This window comes from Columba livia, chromosome 1, assembly GCF_036013475.1.
Source record: "Columba livia isolate bColLiv1 breed racing homer chromosome 1, bColLiv1.pat.W.v2, whole genome shotgun sequence".
NCBI classification, from domain to species: domain Eukaryota; kingdom Metazoa; phylum Chordata; class Aves; order Columbiformes; family Columbidae; genus Columba; species Columba livia.
In genome coordinates this window covers 169014089-169034471 of record NC_088602.1, presented here as the reverse complement: position 1 = coordinate 169034471, position 20383 = coordinate 169014089, and the positions used below count along the sequence as shown (strand labels likewise).

Genomic DNA, 20383 nt, shown 5'->3' with positions numbered 1-20383 from the left:
TTTTTAAGGACTCCATTCTAGCTTCCTTTCTGATTTGAAGTTCATTAAGTTGTGACTAAGCTCATTAAAAATAATTTTCCTTTTTTGCTTTAATTTAGATTGCCACAGTTTCAAGAACCATGCATTTTTCCTTGCTCCCTAAGTCAGTTGCTCTGTTGGCCAACACCACTAGCTCTTCTTTCTTGTTTTCATGCCCAATAACTGTAGACATCAATAAAAATGCTACAGTTTGATGAGCAGTAAGAAAAGAAGATCCAAAAGTCAGGAAAAGCATGCCTAAGGCAAACACATCTTCCTTTAACTTTTAGGAGATACCTATCAGGTACTATTTGTCATAAAGGCAAGAGACTGCCAAAACATATTCTCGCTGGATTCCATTGACCCTACTAGACTTCCACCATAATGCCAGAAACCAGTCCTTTCAGGAGGTGTTTTCTTGCCACTGAACATGAATATCATGGATATGCCTATATTATTTCAGGTAGCAAGGAATCTCCATTTCAAAATGTACTGTTCTTTGGCTTTGAAGAGGATCTTTTTGAACAGTGAACTATTGAAAGCAGAAATTTCTAGAACACTTTTATGTGTTTCGTGGAGCGAAGACTCTCTACCTAATATATTTACTAAATTATGGAAAGAAATGGTTTGAAAGACAATACCTCCTGTTTGAAGTGTAGATTGCCTGCAGATCTAATTTGTGCTAGTGATACAAATGAATACCTACATTATTATATATGCACTTCCATATAAACCTCAAAACACATTAAGGTTTGATCAGAGGCCTTTATAGGAAGCAGAGAGAAAAAAATCTTGTTGGAGAACCTTTGACTCCCTGTTATTACAAAATGGGTAACAACTACTAGCAAGCATTGCAAGAAGAGAAGATCTAAGTTGCTAGAGTTTCACACAATGAGAATGCATCGTACTGCTACTCAGACTTATTGAGTAAGACAATTTTTCCACAGCCAGCAAATTTAATGACACCTAGAGAGATTAGTTTGACAAGTTCTGCAGAGTCTGAAAATAAATGAATTTCTCACCAATAGGAAGAGATAAAATAACATCGTCCTGATTTGGAAGAGTATTAAGAGCAGGCAAAGCAGGCAGAAAACCAGAAACTAAAGCCCTGCTTGCCCCACAGCAAAGGTGCAACACTGTCAGAAGTGAGGCAAGTTTTTTTTTGGTCCTCAGATCCGCCTAACCCTGACACTGAGGGAATGGACTGGGATGACTGTTTAATCTCTCCTAGGCTTTTTCAGTGCTTGGCTCTGCCGCTCTTACAGACAACCTAAATGTTGATTACCATTGCTTTCAAAATAAGCCTCCTCTGTGCAACACAAACACATCAAACATAAACCATCATCAGGAGAGTTGTAACAGTTTCTACCAGCCAAAGTTTTGCTACAAGTGCTTTGAACCCTGTACTTCAGTAGCCCAGTACCCTATTGACCCAAATATCCCACAACTGTTCATATAACTGGAAGATGATAACTGGCAGTTTTCTCAAAACTGAAAATACTGTCCCTCCATGATTCTGGAAGGAATGCATATTTACCATAAGATCATTGCATCTAAATGTACCATCTGATTGCTTTACTTGTCTTGGCTGTGCTCCTTTCTAACAGGAATTTTCCTCATACATCTGTGCCTGCAGAAGTATCAAGAGTCTTCACCATTAATAGCCATTTTCTTCCACTCATTTATCCATTTTCCTCTGTGTTTTGTTTCAGTTACTCCGTACTTTCTGATCTGCTTAAAATCAGAGCTCAGAAGTTGTGGTTTTGCTTGTGGTTGAGCAGTACTTATCTGCAAGCTTGCACAAGACAATATATATATATATTTTATTATTATTTTTTTTTTTTAAAGGCACACTATAGACAACTCACTGCTCAGTAGCCTCTCCAACAGACAGAGTAACAGTAGAGGTCATCAGCCACAGGCTCCTTAGCAGCTACAAATAAAACTTGCAGGGAAGCAAGCTGAAAAGGAGTGCTGTAAAACTCAACAATACCTATATTTCCTCCTCCTCGGCACGTAGCTACCTATTAACTTCAGTCAAAGGAAACAGTTGTCAATTAAAAAGAATTCACAGGAAATTAACAAAAGATGCCATTCTGGAAAGAAGAAAAGTGGCCAAGGGAAACAAAGTGGTATGCAGAAAACATACATGTTAGAGGGAAAAAATACAATCCTGAATAATTTTATCAAAGATCTTGTCTGTGTTTTAGCTTCTCTGATTGATATGAATTAGAAATGACATTTTAAGTCCTCAGAATACCTTTCTGTGCAATCTATTATGCCAGACTGTCTTTGTGTTCGAAGTATTTGTTAACTGGACAAAGGAAATTTCAGACTGAATATAATGTATAGAGGTCCCGCAGAGGAATCTGGACAAATTGAAGAACTGGGCAATCACCAACCACATGAAGTTCAACAAGGGCAAGTGCTGGATTTTGCACCTGGGACATGGCAACCCTGGCTGTACCTACAGACTGGGGGATGAGATGCTGGAAAGCAGCTCCGTGGAGAGGGATCTAGAGGTTCTGGTCAACGGCAAGTTGAAAATGAGCCAACAGTGCACCTGGCAGCAAAGAGGGCAATCATGTCCTGGGTGCATCCAGCACAGCATTGCCAGCCGGGCGAGGGAGGTGATTTTCCCACTCTGCTCTGCACCAGTGGGGCCTCACCTGGAGCACTGTGTGCAGGTCTGGGCTCCACAGGATAAAAAAGATATAAAACTACTAGAGAGCATCCAGATGAGGGCCACAAAATTGGTGAAGGGTTTGGAGAGGAAGCCATATGAGGAGCGGCTAAAGTCACTTGTTTTTTTCATCCTGGAGGAGACTGAGAGGAGACCTCATTGTGGTCTACAGCTTCCTCACAAAGGGAGGAGAAGGGGCAGGTACCAAACACTTCTCTTTGGTGACCAATGACAGAACCCAAGGGAATGGCAGGAAGATGTGCCAGGGGAGGTTTAGATTGGACATTAGGAAAAGGTTCTTCACCCAGAGGGTGATGGAGCACTGGAACAGCCTCCCCAGGGAGGTGTCACGGCCCCAAGCCTGACGGTGTTCAAGAAGAGACTGGACAATGTCCTCAGACACATGGTGTGAACTGTGGAGTTGTGATACGCAGGGACAGGAGTTGGACTCAGTGATCTTTGTGGGTCCCTTCCAACTCAGGACATTCCATGATTCTATCAGTTCTTATGTATACTACTCCAACAGTGAGAAGTATTTGATTGTGATAACACTCAAATATTAATAGAAGAACCAAACTATATGAGCTATTTAAAATTAGACTGAACAAAAACCTGAGGAATTTACTGCATGCAACAGCAGGTGGATACCTTGGAAAATAATGGTGTAAGATCTGTTACCTGAGTAACTAATATAGCTCAGAACATTTTTTTTTTTCAAAAATATCAAGTTATTTATAATGTACAGCCTCAGATGAGGTACCACCACTGGTCAACTAGTGTATTAGGCTAATTATTTATGGAGATTCAGCTGTTAATTTGTGGCTGACTAAGAACAAATAACATTATTTTAGGTTCAAATTAAAATTTTCCTTTAGGAGTACCATTTATTACTACTGCTGCTTGACCATAGTCTTTTTCATACTCTACTTGCATAGAGCTCAAATAGTTGCAATTTAACTTGGACACAGAGCCAAAGGTAGTGTTCTTATGTAGAATTAAAACATCAGACCCAAACCATAAAAACATTATTTCATTCCAGATGGAACAATGACACTGTAAATTGGTTAAGAGAAGATATTCTTTTTATACAATGTATTTACAAAATCCTGCCGCCTTTAAGGCTCTGGGTACTATTAACTCCTCTTAACTTCACTGAAGTCCATAATACCAAAAGCCTCCTTGAAACAAGTTACCAAGCCTGATCTCTGTAGGCCATAGATGCTTTTATTGTCTGAAGAACAGATTATGATGGACAAAACTCATCTCATATGATTGTACTGAAAGCTAAATTCCTCAGAGAATCATCATCCAAATGATGCTTACTAATGAGCTATATTTTAGGAATACTCTGAGGTCTACCTAAAAAGGGGTCTTTTTCTCAATCAGAAGCCAGCATATGTTGCTTGTACGTTATTTAGTATTGAAGCACAGGCCATATCTATCAACACACAGATGTAGAATGTATAGCTACTCAAATTGTGCATGTTCAAGATACTTTTTTTCACAAACAGTGATGTTGGGTTTTTTTTGTCTATTTTATAACATGCTGCAGTCATGATTATATGTCTTTAGCAACATAACATTGGTGTAGTAGTAACTTCTGTACTTCAAAGAAAAAACATAGAAGCTGAAAAAATAGAAGGACAAACAAGTGAACAGACAAACTGAAATAAACAAAGCATATGGTTATGAGTCACTGTAAATTCGTAATTAATTTATGTTGACAAAGATTATGGTGACTAAATACTATGGGTGCATGAAACTCATGGAAATAGACTTGCATAGCAACCTACAATAAATAATTTAAATTTTCCACTTTGAAAAAAATAAGTCATTTAGTAGATCTGCAAGGTAATGGAATCACACTAAGGGTTTGCAGGCAGAACTGTCTGTCTCACACAAATAGACTCTGCCCCGCAGCCCCCAAGCAGCTGCAGATAGGGTGCATCATGCCCTTTCCTGGGCAGCAATGCTGGAAGATTATTGAGACCCTTCAATATAGAAGCTACAAAACTGACTTCGTGGGCAGCCTTTATTTGCTCTACTCAGAAAAGACATTTGGAGTTTAATTTTCACCAGGAAGAATGACTGAACATGACCAGCACAAATGCACTCTCCTGCTATAAGAAAAGATACTTCTAAAATAGCTCTCGCAATTAACATAACAAGGAATGAACTCATGATGTCAATTAGAATTTGATGGTTCCCAGGAGATTCTGACTTTCTTTAAAAAAAATTTCATTTTGTTAACCAGTTAACGTATGTTCTAAAATCTCCTTTAGGTCAAGAGTTTCTGTTTGCATTCTAGCAGCAAGACTTTGATCTATGCCCTGGATTGTGCCTTTGTTCAAAATGAACATTAGTGTCAATTACTGAGTTCCATAGGGGATGCCTGTAGCCTCTAGAGCATTGCCATTAGCTCAGGGCTTATCAAAATTAAATGTATATAAGAGAGGCAATATTAATAAACAATAGCCCAAAGTGCTCATTAACATTTTTGATATGACTACATGACACATTGTATGGTTTTTTAATGATTAAACTTACATTTTTATTTCCCACTTTTGGCTGTCCCAAACATGGTTACTACCTATAATCTATAACTGACAAAAACATACCAATGTAGACAAAACATCAATCGATAGCTCTGACAATAGACTGTCCTCCATGCAAGCATGATCTGATGCTTTAAATACCAGTTTCACAACATCATGGCACATCACACAAGAAATGGAACTGAAAAAGGTATCAAGACAAATCTGTTACCTGGCTGATGGGTTTTTGTTTTCCCTCCAGTGACTGCTGAAAAACTAGATCCAGATGACGAGGCTTCCATTTTTATTGACCTTTTGACTTGTGGGAGTGAAGGATGCCCAACCACAGGCCGACGCTGTGACACTGGGTAACTTGCTGCAGTTCTCCTCTGGCAGATTTGAACACGTTTTTCAGCCCCATGAATAGATAAACTTATACCTGACAGGAATAAGAATTAGTACTGTTAGATACAAGAGACCAGCATGGAATAACTAAAATACAAAAATTTCCTGGTTTAAAATGGATCCATAACAGCCTTCTTCTTGAAAGAAAAAACAAAAAACAAAACATAAAACCCCACAAAACCAAAACAAACTAATAAAACCCTATAAAAACATAAATTTTCTATGAAAATTAAAAATGTGAACATTTTTGCAGCTATGTTGCAGACAGAGTGAGCCATATATTAATATTTAAATTAATACAGTCATGGTTTACTGCTTTACTGGCCTGCAGGAGGAATTCTCTTCTGTTCCTTAAAAAGATTCCACAGAGTTCACACAGGATGAGATTAATGTGGTAACTACCAGAGTGTTTATTAAATGATGGTTTTCTGATTGATGGACTAGAATTTGGCAATAATGGATTATTTTCTTCCGAGCATTCACAAGTGTTAGAAAGTCTTATCATACAGAATAGGTGCTACACTTCAGGTAGCTATTAGGCTTTAAGGAAAAAATAAAGGTCTGTTTTCCAGAAAAAAGTAAGGTCACAAGCAACCATGACATGACCTTAAGCTTGAAAAAGAATTCCGTTTTCACCAGTTCTATGAAACGTCGCCTGCAACACTGGAAATTGCCTTTCACACCAAACATCCTAAAATTTTTCACATAGCCAACTTTTAAATAGAAACTGTGACGAAAAACAGGCTTTACTTCTCCAAACAGAAAAACAAATTTGAAATTTCCTATGTGTGTATTGTACAGTCCCAGAAAGAAATACTATCTTACAGTAAAAAAATACTGTTTCTCGCTTCATTATGTTCACACTGCTGTAATTGTTCCAGCTTTATTTGAATTATTAGCAGCATATTCTGATGAAAACCTTCAGACAATCTCTTTTGAGCAACAAAGCTGAAAGAGAATTCTACACTACTGTTTTACGCTTAATTTAGTTGTGACTCTTACTGGTTTTGTCGGCAGCCACTCTTTGTCTAAAAAAAACCAAACCAGTACAACCAATCAATCAACTAAAACAAACAAACAAACAAACAACAACCAAAATAAATAAAGAAAATAAATAAATAAATATATAAGTAAATAAATAAAGTAAACACAAAAACAACCAAGGAAAAATCTTAATCAAATATAAACGGTCAAACTGAGAAGCAGATGGAAAAGAAGACCCTAAAAACTGGAAAAATGAATAGTGTAAATATGTTGTAAGTTGCAGTCACTCAAAGTCATTAGACATCACTGATTAGACTCCTCAGTTTGTGAAAGGAGTCCTGCACTGAAATGTCCAAGAATGTCTTAATGAATCTATTCTTCCAGTTCCACTGAAAGTCAATGTATGTGAACCTCCAGGTCATCTAAGAGGCTTTGACTCTCTGAAGTCTTAATACACTTCAATCCGTAACACACCACTAAGAGAGCAGCCACTTCTGTAGGCAAATGGTGAAAACAGCGGGGCTGCATGTGTGAGGAAAGGCTGTTCAAATTGCTCTCCTGTGAGATGGCTCTGCACATTCAGAATGGAAGCTGCACACTTGCTACCTGACTTTGCTGCACTTCACCACTGCTGATCTCCTGCAGGAAGGGTGAACAGACACAGAGTCTCCTGCAGCAACTGCTCACGTACCTCCCGGTCACAGGGATAATGTAACTGCTGGCTGTTTCTAAAGGCTGCTGAAATCACATCTTTTTTAACACAGACAGCAAATCCCAGTCACCCTGTTCAGTTGATTCATCTTGGGAAAGGTGGTGTATCAATCCATGTGAGCAGAATGACAATGAATGTGCCTGGACAGCACATTTCATTGGCTGTGTTAGCCGTGTAATTTGCCACAAGGGGCTTCAATCAGAGAGATCATAGAAGCATAGAATCCTAGAATAGTTTGGGTTGGAAGGGAGCTTCAATTGTCATCTAGCCCAACCCCCTTCAACGAGCAGGGACATCTTCAACTAGATCAGATTGCTCAGAGCCCCATCCAGCCTGGCCTGGAATGTCTCCAGGGACGGGGCATCTACCACCTCTCTGGGCAACATGTTCCTGTATTTCACCACCCTCATTGCAAAAAAAATCTTCCTCATCTAGCCTGAAGCTCCCCTCTTTTAGTTTAAAAACGTTACCTCTTGTCCTATTGTAACACACACTACTAAAAAGTCTGTCCTCATCTTTCTTACAGGCCCCTTTTAACCACTGAAGGGCTGCAATAAGGTCTCCCTGGAGCCTTCTCCTCTCCAGGCTGAACAACCCCAACTCTCTCAGCCTGTCCTCATAGGAGAGGTGTTGCATTCCTCTTATAGTTTTTGTGGCCCCCTCTGGACCATCAACAATAGGTCCATGTCTTTCCTGTAATGAGGACCCCAGAGCTGGAGCTAAGCCCCAGCTGTAGAATGAACTCTTTACTTCTTGTACAGTCACTAGAACATCATGCTGCTCAAAATATTGTGCAATTATCCCTAAGATATAAAAAAATCAAACACAAGTGTTTCCTTTTAGCATCAGCACTGGTTGATGCATCATTTAAAACAACCATCTCTCTGAAGCTTACAGTGGAGTCAGTAACTTATCCCACCAATGCCAAATATGAACCTGGCATGGGCACATATTACTAGCTGGGTATTAGTAAGACTGTGCTTTCATTTGGTCATGAAATGAGTGATCTATTTTAGGAACTGGTTCCAAACATAAACTGACTACTACATTTCTCTGGAGTTCAAGTAAATTACTTCTTTGCATTCTGAAAACAGTCTATAAACTGTTGTGCAGCTGTGACGCAGCTTCCTAAATTATTTGTGCAGCAATTATTTTCAGGCATCGAAATAAAGGATACTGCAGCCAGATCATTATTTCTAAGGACTGCAAAATGTGCAGATTGATCATATTCAAAATTATGTTCAATCAACAGTTTGACTCTGGTTATATGTAACCTTTTGTTTCTTCCACTAAAGAGTGGTGCTTGAAAAAGGTAACACCAAACTACAAGAAGAAGAATATGCGAGCATTATCAGAAATTTTACAGATTTTTCCTTGGACACATTTATAATCTAGAAGTGCTCAAAAACTACCATGGCATACACCAAAGGTGTGTCACCAACATATTCAATATATTTGGGAGTTCTTCACCACACTCTCCTTGCCGCTGCAATTATTTTCTTCACATAAGACATTGTCTTGACTGGGATAGCGAATTTCTATTATTTTCCTGGGGACCAGGCAAAGAACAAAAACGCATATTTCCTTATTTAATTACCATTTCAGATTTTTCCAGAGAGAGACCAGATCTTGCTTTTCCATGCACTTTTCTTCTGTTAAACTCTAAGTAAATGTCCGCAAAAACATAAGACTAATATTGCAGTAAGCTGCAGTATTACCTTGTTTTCATGTGGGTGAAAGTCCTTTTGAAAGAGATATTGGCAGTTCAAAATACATCCCCAGATAACACGCAGAAAAGCAGAGACAAAGGGAAGGGAAATCAGAAGTAGAGAAGCTACTGGGAATGCAGAAGCTCCCATGTATCTTACAGGAGATGAAAACCTAATGAACTATTAGCACTAAGCAGACTCTAGAGTAAACTCCAGCTATTCTTTCTGCAAATAACCAACACTACTGATTAATCCTGGGATTTTTGGGTCAGCGATGTGAGCAAACAGTACAGAGATCTCTGAAGACCAGATGTCAAAGTTGAAAACAGTTACTTTTTGCAGCATGACAATATTCAGATAATACATCTAGGAAGAAAGACAAGTTCTTGGGTCTTCAATTAACTATGTTTGGTGGAGTTTTTTTCCTGCCTTCAGGCTTGGCCATATAGTTGCAGACACCAAAATCCCAGTGTGTGCCTGGCTACATAGCCTCTGAGGGCGCCTGTCCTTGCAGCAGGGTCATTTCTAAGTGAGCTTGGCAGCCTCAGTACCTGGGTATGAGCACGCTGGCATGCTTTGACAGGCAGTACAGATGCTACAAAACCCAGGAGTTTCTCCTGCTTCTCCCTCTGGCTTAGTATAACAGACCATGAGCACCATTTCAACCCAGAGCTGCAGTGCAGAGGCAAGCGAAAAGCTGACATACTGGCCAATAGCCACAGCGACTGTTCACTTTGGAGGACCAGCTTCTGGACAGGGCTTGGTCACCTGCACCTGGCTGGCTGCAAGCCAAGCATTTAAGAGTGGAAAGTGGAAGTTTAGTGTTTTGAAGCTGGATGGGATTTGAGCCTTCAAGTATTACATCACTCAACTATTTTTCTTTCCTGGATGCAGCAAAATTCCTTCTCTGTATTTTCAAATCTTCACATGTTTTTCCCTTCTTTACCTATATTTCCATCTTTTTTCTTTTTCTCATACAAGCTTCTCATCTCCCTGAGGAGCTGCTCTTTTTGCTGCCCTTTTGTTCTCCTCTGATACCTCTGTTTGAGCTTGCAAGTTCATGTGAAACACCTTCACTCCCTTCCTACCAACACATCTCAGCTGTGTAGTTCACCAGCAGGGAAGAGCAGCTTATATCCTGCTTCTGGATAACTTTTATTGTTCCCAGATATGTCTTTTTACTATAAAGTTTTCCAAAGCAGCATTTCTTTTACATTGAGCATAATTTGTCATTTATAAAGTGATAGTATGTTCTAACACTAAAGAATGTAAAATGCTACAGATAAAACCTGTTTATGAGAACTTTAAAAGAAGCGTATGGAAGTACTTCCAGGTCAGGAAGCAATAAAATCAAACATAAAGAAGAAAAAAGAGGGAGAAATTACTAAAAGTAGAAAATACTACAGCATGCCTGCATGCAAAGTTTTATGTAACAGTGCTATTAGTGGGTTTGTTTTGTTGGGTCGATGCTACAGAGATGGATGACCACATCCTGCACCACTCTGAAGTGACTCCGCCAAGGCATCTGCTTTGGTCATGTCTTAGTGCTGGCTAGCAGGTGGTGAGTGCCACACACCTCTGCAGGCAGCAACCCCTGCAGCCAGTGGACCTCCCTTCTCCAGCAAGCATAGTCGAGTGGCGCTGATACTGGGGGAGATGGCTCTAACACCAGAACTGGGGTGGGAATAGCACTGTATCCAAATTATACTGTGCTGGGACTGAGACAACTCTTCACCTGGGGAGGTAACCCCCTGTAGTGACTGTCAAGGTTTGGTTAGCACTATTTCTTTTCTACCCTGTACCATTTTGAGGTAGAAGCCTATTTTTATAGGTTCCTTCCTGATGTGTCTTTCTCTAGCCAGAGGTAATATGAACACAAATAAGCAACAATAATGCAATGAAGATTTACAAAGCTCTATAAAACATCCATTAGGCAATAGTGCTTAATTAGCCTCAAGTCCCCTAACCTGCTTTGTAGACCTTCTCTGAAATAACAAACTGCTGCTGGCAGGTGCACTAAGTCCTTTCAGTTTCATATTATAAGTGTCAGTGTTCATGCTGGAGACAGATTACTCCATCTATTTATGTGATTCTTCTGTTTCAGCCCCATGCAGAGGCCTTAGGAGCAGAGTGAGGTAGACCCTTTCTTCAAGGCCCTTTTCAAAGTAGAGCAAGTGCAGGGGAGCACAGATCAAGAAGTGAGGAAGAAAATCTCAGCTGCAGTGTCATGTAGGGCCACAAGAAGTGAAGCAGCTCTGGAAAGCCTGCAGTCACCAAGGCACAGGAAAGGAAGCACTTTGGAAACATGAGCAGAGAGCAGAATATGAGGCAGTCTACAAAATGCAAGTTCCTTTCAACTTTTACCTTCAGGAAAGGAGAAAGTGAGCTGATTTTTCCACTATAAAAAGCTGAGCACCCTTTCCTCACCTTGTGCAAATTGCCACATTTCCCATTAAAGTCAATAATGATCTGCAGACACCTTCAGCTTTTTCACATTTCGAAGCTACCTTTGATAAGGAGGAGCTCAGGAATGTTGAGTAACATAAAAGGTCTCTCATGCAAAACCACTTTCATCTGAGACTCAGCAGAGAGACAGCTGTGCTTGATGCCATGATGACTGTTCTGCTTACTCTGAATCCTAGGCGGAAATGAATGAGCATGAGAGAAAAGTTCACCTGCTGCTCTCTGCACACACGCCTGCAAACACAGTCTAAAGACAGTTGCCTTTTTTGCCTCACCCTATGCTCTACTTGGGTAACAAATAAATCCAGAGTAGCATGGCTATCTTTCTCTACACCTTGGGGAAAGGAATTACAACAGCATTAGGATTCCCACATTAGATTAAATCATTTTTCAGAAGCGTAAATATAACCTCTCTATTACAGCATCAAGTCCCTTGCCATTGGTAAGACAAATGATTCATGAAATCATATCTAAACCCAGATTATGCTTCAAGTACAGCTTTGAAAACGTTGAAACATTCTGACTATATCAGACGCTAAAAAAAGTCCGCAACTCCAAACCTTTAAATGAGCAAACAGGAAAGCTACTAGTTGCAGAACTTCCCTGGAACTGGACAGGCTGGAGAGAAAGACGTTTAATAACACTGTGCATCTGGACAGATACATGTGTTCCCTTTTCTGAGGCTTTGCATGGTCTTCTCCACCCTCCTAATATTGGAGAGATGACAGTATTTTCAAGATCCACAGTAGTTTCAGAAACTGTTCAAAAAATGTTACATTTTTTCCCTTTTCTATCAAAAAATTTGTCCAGCTGGCTTCTGAATTTAAATATCTTTTAGCATATAAAATTTTTCATTAAAAAACCCCACAGAGTTTCAATATCCAGACTGTGAAGGAATAGCACTTTTTCTTTGTCTGAAACATGTAATCCCCAAAGTTTTATATTGGAAGAGACCATGAACAACCACTTCCTTTTACGTCTCTATTCCACTCATGATACTGTGGAGCTCTATCATATCCCCTGTCTGTTCGTGTTCCCAGGCGTAGGAGACCTGGTTTATACTGTTGCTCCTCACCAATAAGCTGTTCTATACATCTGATCATCCCTGGTCACTCCTTCCCTGTTCCTTTCCTTTTTCAAGAAATGAAGACCTGAAATGCATACTAAGAAAATTTCAAGAAGTAGCACCAGAAATACTCCTGATATTTAGGCTGTGCCTTCAGCAAGGATATACACAGTGGCTCAATGATGCTTCTGTTTTGGTTCCTTCCCTTGTGACTTCGTTTACCCTGAGATACTTGTAGATGGGCTCTGCCTTCTTGTTGCATTCACCAGCTTTTCAGGCAATTTTCTAGTGAATCAAGGAACTCCCTCCTAACCCACCTGCTCAAGGTCCCTATGTCAACCAAAGGCTGCAGGAAACAATACTACATTATTTATCTCATTTGTATGGCGCATCTTTTTCCAGTTACTTGTTTTCTAGGTCCCGTGTCTATCACTTCAGTAAGAACATCACTTTACGGTCCTTTTGTATCGGCAAAGTAAATCTTCACAAAGGTGTATTAGTTACCACTGCAATTTTTTTTCAATTACCCTCCTTCATCATATGATGCCTGGCAGTCACTGGTGATGTTAGGATCTACTTTTTCAACTTTATTACTTTTTGTTTGTTTTACTATCTACTTTGATTTACTCTATTTTTACAACCGGACTTTTAATAGTATCAGAACCACATGCATTCTGAAAAGTAATTTGGAAACAAACAAACAAAAAATTTAAAATGTTCTTTTGCTTGCATCAGGATGGAAAAGGCAGTGAAAAAGGACACCTTCTCCTGAAATCTGATAGACATGATAGACATCAAAAACTGAGTCTGATTCAGTAGAATGTTTCTCTATCAAAAAATTTCACTTTGTTAGGAAAAATAATTGTCCTGAAGTCAAGAGTTGCTGTCAAAAAATTTGTTTAGAAAATAAATCTGACCTTGTCTGGACTGGAATATCCTGGCTTTTTATTTTGTAATGACTTGACACTTTGAGAAATGTAATCTAACATAACAAATAGAATACAAATTATCACTTAGGATACCAGTTGTCTCTGAGCAAGCCAAAAAACAATTATAATTTCAATTACTGAAACACCATCTGTAACACCAATCATCAACTAATGTTACTGTAATATACAAATAGTAAGAAATAATTCAAAACATAAAAATTAAACCAGAAAGCAAAGCACATCAAGATAATAAAACAAAATAGAATGAAAACAAGAAGTCCAACCAAGATGAAATATTTTGACTGTCCAGAAGCAAATTCTGATGGAAATACTCTAAGCATTGTGTTGAAAAGTTTCTTCAGAAAGTGCTCAAAAGAGATTCAGAGGACGAAAATTGCATGAATATTAGAATTTCTGTGGATTGGTTGTTCTCAATTTTGACTCATTGTGTCTATAAACAAATGGAATAGACTTGTACTAGAATGAATGTAGGTTCATACAGAACCCTATAGATTCGTATCAGTTTCTGTCACAATAAATAACATCACGTCAACACTTATTTCTGTGAGACAGTATCTTTAAAAAAATATAAAATTGGAAAATTGGATCTGTAGTTTTAAGTGGCACTTACTGATTTAGAAACTCTGCAGTAACTCTTGTCCCATTCATTTTACTATATATGCACACTATTTACTTGTCAGAAATAGAAGACCGAGATGATTTAAAACTTAATTTCACTTGTGTTCAGCATGGCGTTCAAAATTGTTTTCATTCTTAACAACCAGCTATTGCTCTGGTTTTCAAAACCAAGGACATTCTCATTAAAGCTGTCTGCATTTATTTTGAGCCATTTGCCCATGTAGTATTATAAAACAGAACTGCACGCACAGCAGCGACACGTAGTACAAACATCAGGGCAAACCACAATGCACCGTGAAACAAAGTACCAAGTCAAGTCCCAGATTCTTTTTACTAACTGAAGAATGAAGTACTAGCCATGCAGATACATTTCGAGTGTAGGTAGATTTAAAAGCAGAGAATTATTTTTTTTTTTTTTACATGTTAATGTGCTGCCTGAATGTCAACTGCTACATTTCAAATACCACAAGTCCCATTTTATCTCATTTAATCGGGTATTCTCTGTAACGCAGAACAGTACAATCAATCTGAGATATCATCTGTGAAACAGGAAAGAACCCAAGAGACTTCACATATGGGAAAAAAGATAGCTCAGGATACATCCGAATGTGTCTGCCTCCATGGTGCAGACAGTAACGATTTTCAGCACAGCAACTAGGCTTAATTTAACTTTGTCTTCTTGTGTCATGCTTCAGGGGACTGGTTCACCATCAGAACTCTCCTACTGCACCTGTGCCAGGTCAGTCCTGGCCCCGTTCCTTGGGGAACCCACAAGCAGAAAGTCAAGTGTACTCTCCTGCCTTCACCGAGCCTCTGCTCCAGCTACGGGACCTTTTATAGGCTTGGTGTCCACAGAAAGTATTATTAACCTTCAATTGACTTTTTCTTTGATGATAATTTCAATTAGATGCTATACAGCCAACATCTTCAGGGCCAGGGTCTCAGACAACAAAAGTTACTTCTTCTTCCGTCTCACCCAAATGCAAAAAATCTTCTATCCTACATTGCTGCAAAGTATTTTACTTGAATAAAGTACTTCTAAAGTAAACATGCATCTGGACAGATGTATATCTGACTAAACAGGTCACACATCCTGGGTCAAGTTGGATTTCTAGGAGGATTTTTGCCCTCAGAAATGACTGTCCACTGTGGACATACACGCTGTTCCTATGGCCTGGGACCCATGGGTATGTCCCAGGCCCCAGCGCCTCACATGCCCAGGGTCTGGCACTGGAACCTTGCTGGTGGGGACCCAGAAGCCTCCCCACCACCTCCTGGGAAGGGAGGTCCCATGCAGGCTGGAAGGACATACTGTGGAACACTCTAGCAGAACCTGGACAAGCATTGCTCTGCAAGAAAGAAGCACCAGCCTTCACAGCCACACTTACTGAAACACCTAAGTCCCATGTCAGCGTCTTTCATGGAAAAGACGTGTTAACACCAGCCAGTTGTGTCAGAAAATTTGAGGCATGTGTATTATTTGTCTTTCTTTCGTGCACCATTAATTTCCAGCACACTCTCTCTTGGCAAGTGGTGGTTTTGATTGTAATAAAGCCCACAGTGCCAAGCTTTCTAAATGGCCATAAAGCGAGGGCAGTCCCCAGAAGAGATGGCAGCTATAGTGTGCAGCAGATGCCAGTGAAAATCTGTGTTCATCTGCCACCTCATCTTTCTGGCAAGGCTTCAGGCAATTAACAATAACAAGATGCTATTGAAAAGAATATGTAAACCTGCCATGTTCATACATATGTTCCTCATATGGATCAAATTGATCGTTCTCAACTTATGCTGATCTGGATTGAACAAAACATAGGTCTCGCTTACATCTCTTTTGAGCTAGATCACATTTCTAATGAAAGACCAATAAACTCTGAAAGACAACAGTAATCACACAATGAATGTCTGAATTTGGCAGATTACTACGTAGAGATGGAAAGAAGTGCTCTACTGATCAACACCATTTTAATTTCTTGAGGTCTTTACAGCAGAATCAGAAGAAATGGTAGAAGGCTATAAAATAAAGTAACTACATTGTAGGATGTGACATCTATCACATACAGATTCATTTTTGTAATAGTCAGTCCATGCTCTAACTCATTTACTGAATAACAGCATTGTGCAAGGGCAAGACCCACCTTTCTTTCATGTGTAAATAATTCAACAGTACATCAGCAATTCAGAAAAACATGTAAAATATGCAAGACAGACTCTAAACTATGCTTTATGAACAACATAAAACACTCGATGTTCGTAAAGGTTAAGAGGAAACGTGGAAGAGACAAATTTTCTAATTCCACCTAAACCAGCTTGACTGTAGAAAGAACCTAATAAAAAGAAACATGTTTCTAAATTTAGTTCCTGCGACTGATGTCTTCTCAGTGAAAAGGTTTTCACAAATACCCTTTCATAAAACATTTCCTTTCTTCACTCATACCTCTGCCACTCAACATCCCATTACTCTTAATTTATTTTCAAAACCACAAACAGAAAGTAAAAAAAAACCCAAACCAAAACAATACATATGTAACCATTATTGCACATATTTCTAAGTTACATTTGTAAATATTGAAAATACATTGAAAATTATATTTGTAAGAGCAGTGACAATGATACTGAATTTCTCTGAATATCAGAGGAGTTTTGAGTATTTGAAACAGCTAGACAGATAAGGAACATTGTTCCTGTTCACAAATGCCATTTTGCCCAGAATCAAGCACATGTAGTTCAACAGACTTGTAGAACCCAATCTTCATAAAGAGTTCCCAAACTGAAGTTGCCTCACCAAAACTGCCTATACAATCCTGAAACTTAGAAACACAGAACCATAGAGTATCCTGAGTTGGAAGGGACCCACAAGAATCATCAAGTCCAACTCCTGTCCCTGCACAGGATAATCTTAAAATCCACACCATGTGTTTGAGGGCATTGTCCAAATGCTTTTTGAACACTGTCAGGCTTGGGGCCATGATGCCTCCCTGGGGAGCCTGTTCCAGTGCTCCACCATCCTCTGGGTGAAGAACTTTTTCCGAATGTTCAACCTAAACCTCCCCTGGCACATCTTCCTGCCATTCCCTCGGGTCCTATCACTGGTCATCAGAGAGAAGAGATCAGTGCCTGCCCCTCCTCCTCCCCTTGTGAGAAAGCTGTAGATTGTGCTGAGGTCTCCCTTCAGTTTCTTCTTCTCCAGGCTGATCTTTAGCCGCTCCTCATACAGATTGCTCTCCAAACCCTTCACCAACTTCATCACTCACCTCTGGACACTCTCCAGTAGCTTTATATCCTTCCTACACTGTGCTGACCAGACCTGCACACAGTGCTCCAGGTGAGGACGTACCAGTGCAGGGCAGGGTGGGAAAAACCTGTTAGTAGTTATTCTGAGATCTTAGTGTGTCATTAACTGGGACTGTCTTTCAGCAATACATAGCATCTGAACAAGTAAAGATGGTACTGTTCTCTGCTTCTATGATGGTATAGCACCTACAAAGGGAAAACTCAAATACAGGAGCAGCAGTGTATTGAGAAACCAAGAAAATAGCAAAGTCCGTTAAGAGGGTACTTAAATCTAAAAATAGCAATAGGCAGCCTAGTCAATGAAAAAAATTCAAACAAGAAATAACATCAAAGCCTTCTAAATACAAAATCCTTTTTTCTTTAAAAACAAAACAAAAGCAAACCCAACCCAACCACATAAAAACAACCAACCAACCCACCTACCTCATTCCTTCCCTGGGTGAATGCCTGGTTAGACATAATTACATAAAGCTGTCGTTATATACTTCCTGAAAGAGCAACCTCTTTATATTGGATCTAAGCCCCAGAGTCAAAATGGCATTGAAAATTGTGGGTCCCACTGGATTAATCTCTTTTTTCTGATCCTTTATGAACACAAGCCTCAATCCTCAAAAGTCTGGGTAAGAAAATGTACTCACTAAATTTCTATAAGGAGTTAACAACCAACCAGAAACATTTTCCTCAATTTACAAAGCAATATGAGCCTTCTTGCAAAAGGCTATTAAAGGATCACAGCAATCATAATTATTATTGCATGAACAGAAATGCCTCAATCAATAAAGTATATTATGTACCTAGGAGTGAAAGAAGTAGATGAGTTAGAACTGAAGTGGATGAAGGTCTGTAAGAAAATGAACATTAGATAAGAATATAATCTGTTAGAGAGTATTTCCTCTCAATTCCTGATAATGTTCATGATATTTTCAGTCTCCTTATGTGACGTGTCTCCTTGCTGAAAATCAGGAATGGTCTACATTTTATGGCTACTGACAATACCTCCTTCACTGATAAAGCCACAGGAAGGAAATTATTGTTACATTCTCTCCCTTTTTCCTAAACTGCTGGGTTTTGGTTTTGCCCCTCCCTTTGCAACTGTCAAATTTGTTCCTCTCATAATTCATTTTTCAATTATGGTTCTCACAAAATCACAGAGTCACAGGATGTCAGGGATTGGAAGGGACCTTGAAAGATCATCTAGTCCAATCCCCCTGTCAGAGCAGTAACACCTGGATGAGGTTACACAGGAAGGTGTCCAGGTGGGTTTTGAATGTCTCCAGAGAAGGAGACTCCACCTGGGCAGCCTGTTCCAGTGCTCTGGCACCCTCACTGAGAAGAAGTTTCTTCTCAAATTTAAGTGGAACCTCTTGTGTTCCAGTTTGAACCCATTGCCCCTTGTCCTACCCCTTGGTTATCAAACCAACCAAGATAAAAAAAAAAAAAAAATTCAACAATATTGAGCCTTTCTTTATTTTTCTTCTTAGCTTTTCAAGTTGACAGTCCATTTTATAGGTAAATACATCAGAACCTACATATTACACCAAATACAATGATGATTAATAAGAATTCATAAGTTCTAAAAATTACTGTCCGAATATGCTCAAGATACTTGATGCTCTTATCAGTTCCATAACTGTTTTCTCCTTCTTAGGATTTAATGGTACATGTAAAAATGTTTTATATATTATCTTCAATTAAAAAATAAAATCTCAAAGCAGTTACCTTAATCCAATCTTTGTGAATATCCACAATTTAGTGTTCAGTGATTATTCTCCCTGATGCCAAATTCACATTCAGTGAATACAAAGATCATAAATGCCCTTAATTCATGCAAAGTGATAATTCCCTGACTGCTTTCTTTCTGATTTAAACAAGTGCAAGAGACAATAAATGTATGAAAAAGCCCTTTCTTATCGCAGTATGCCACAGCTCATGTCTTCTCCTTAATCTTAATACTAAAATTGTTATTTATTTAGCATAAATCCTACTGTCCATGTTTCCCATAGAAATGAATGTGTATTGTCTGTAAAAACTTGACAATAAAGATGCACCTTAGCTGCAAATCCCAAATCTAACTTTCTCAGTAAAAAGACTATGCACAATGTTTTGCTACATGCTGATGGATGGTATGAGAGAGATTTTGACCTAGCTATAATCCCATTTGTCAGAAATGTTGGGTAAGGAAAACATCTGACAATCTGCATAGAGTCAGTCCTTCAGTCAATTTTTCAGGAACTCGATCATGGTAATTCATTACAGTTGCCTCTTCTTTTGAAAGATTCTTGTTCAACTTGCAATCACTTTGTATGACCTGCTATCAGTTTTCTTGCAGACACATGCCTCAGTTGTATTTTGTAAATGTACTGCTTGCTGAGCTGCTCACTGACCAAACACCTTGCCAAGCTTTCAGCTGACTTTGGAATCTAAAATAAAATTATTGGCAGGACACTTTACATACGAGAGAAAAAACAGCCATTTGGATCACGCTGATCCTATTCTCCATTAGGAAAGCGCAAAACACAATCTTTTACTTACCCCTATTTCACATGAAATAAAAATACCATTGCGTGATGGCAGAGACACCTCAATAGAACACACACTTCAAATAACTGTTACTAACTTTACAGCTAACTTTGATCTAAAACTTGAACTTTTGTAAAGATGTTACATAACATGAATAATTCGGTAATTGAGCTTATTTTTAACTGCATTTACTTTTAATTGAACTTGGGGGTATTGAACTTAAGGCTGTCACCTTTAAGCGACTTGTTAAATTAATAAAATAAATTGTAGAAGTCTTTCCAAAACTTTACCCTGCTTAGAGGTGCTTTATAATCTGTATCTTGCAGATACACACCACACAGCAAAGTACCTCTGGAGTGCTGACAGCTTCACCCAGCCCTAATTCCAGCAGAACCAGCTCACTTTCTCCAAGCTGTGGACAAGATCAGTG

At 39.1% G+C, this 20383-nt stretch overlaps 1 protein-coding gene across 9 annotated transcripts in view; it reads right to left on the bottom strand.

Annotated features, from left to right (window-relative positions):
• The window catches only part of ANO4 (anoctamin 4), a 215941-nt gene that overhangs the window by 121406 nt on the left and 74152 nt on the right, over positions 1–20383 (bottom strand). For all 9 annotated transcript variants that reach the window (XM_065044232.1, XM_021283843.2, XM_065044218.1 and 6 more), the window contains one exon: positions 5468–5674. In XM_065044232.1, coding sequence (XP_064900304.1) covers positions 5468–5674 — 207 coding nt within the window. The remainder of the gene's footprint in view (positions 1–5467; positions 5675–20383) is intronic.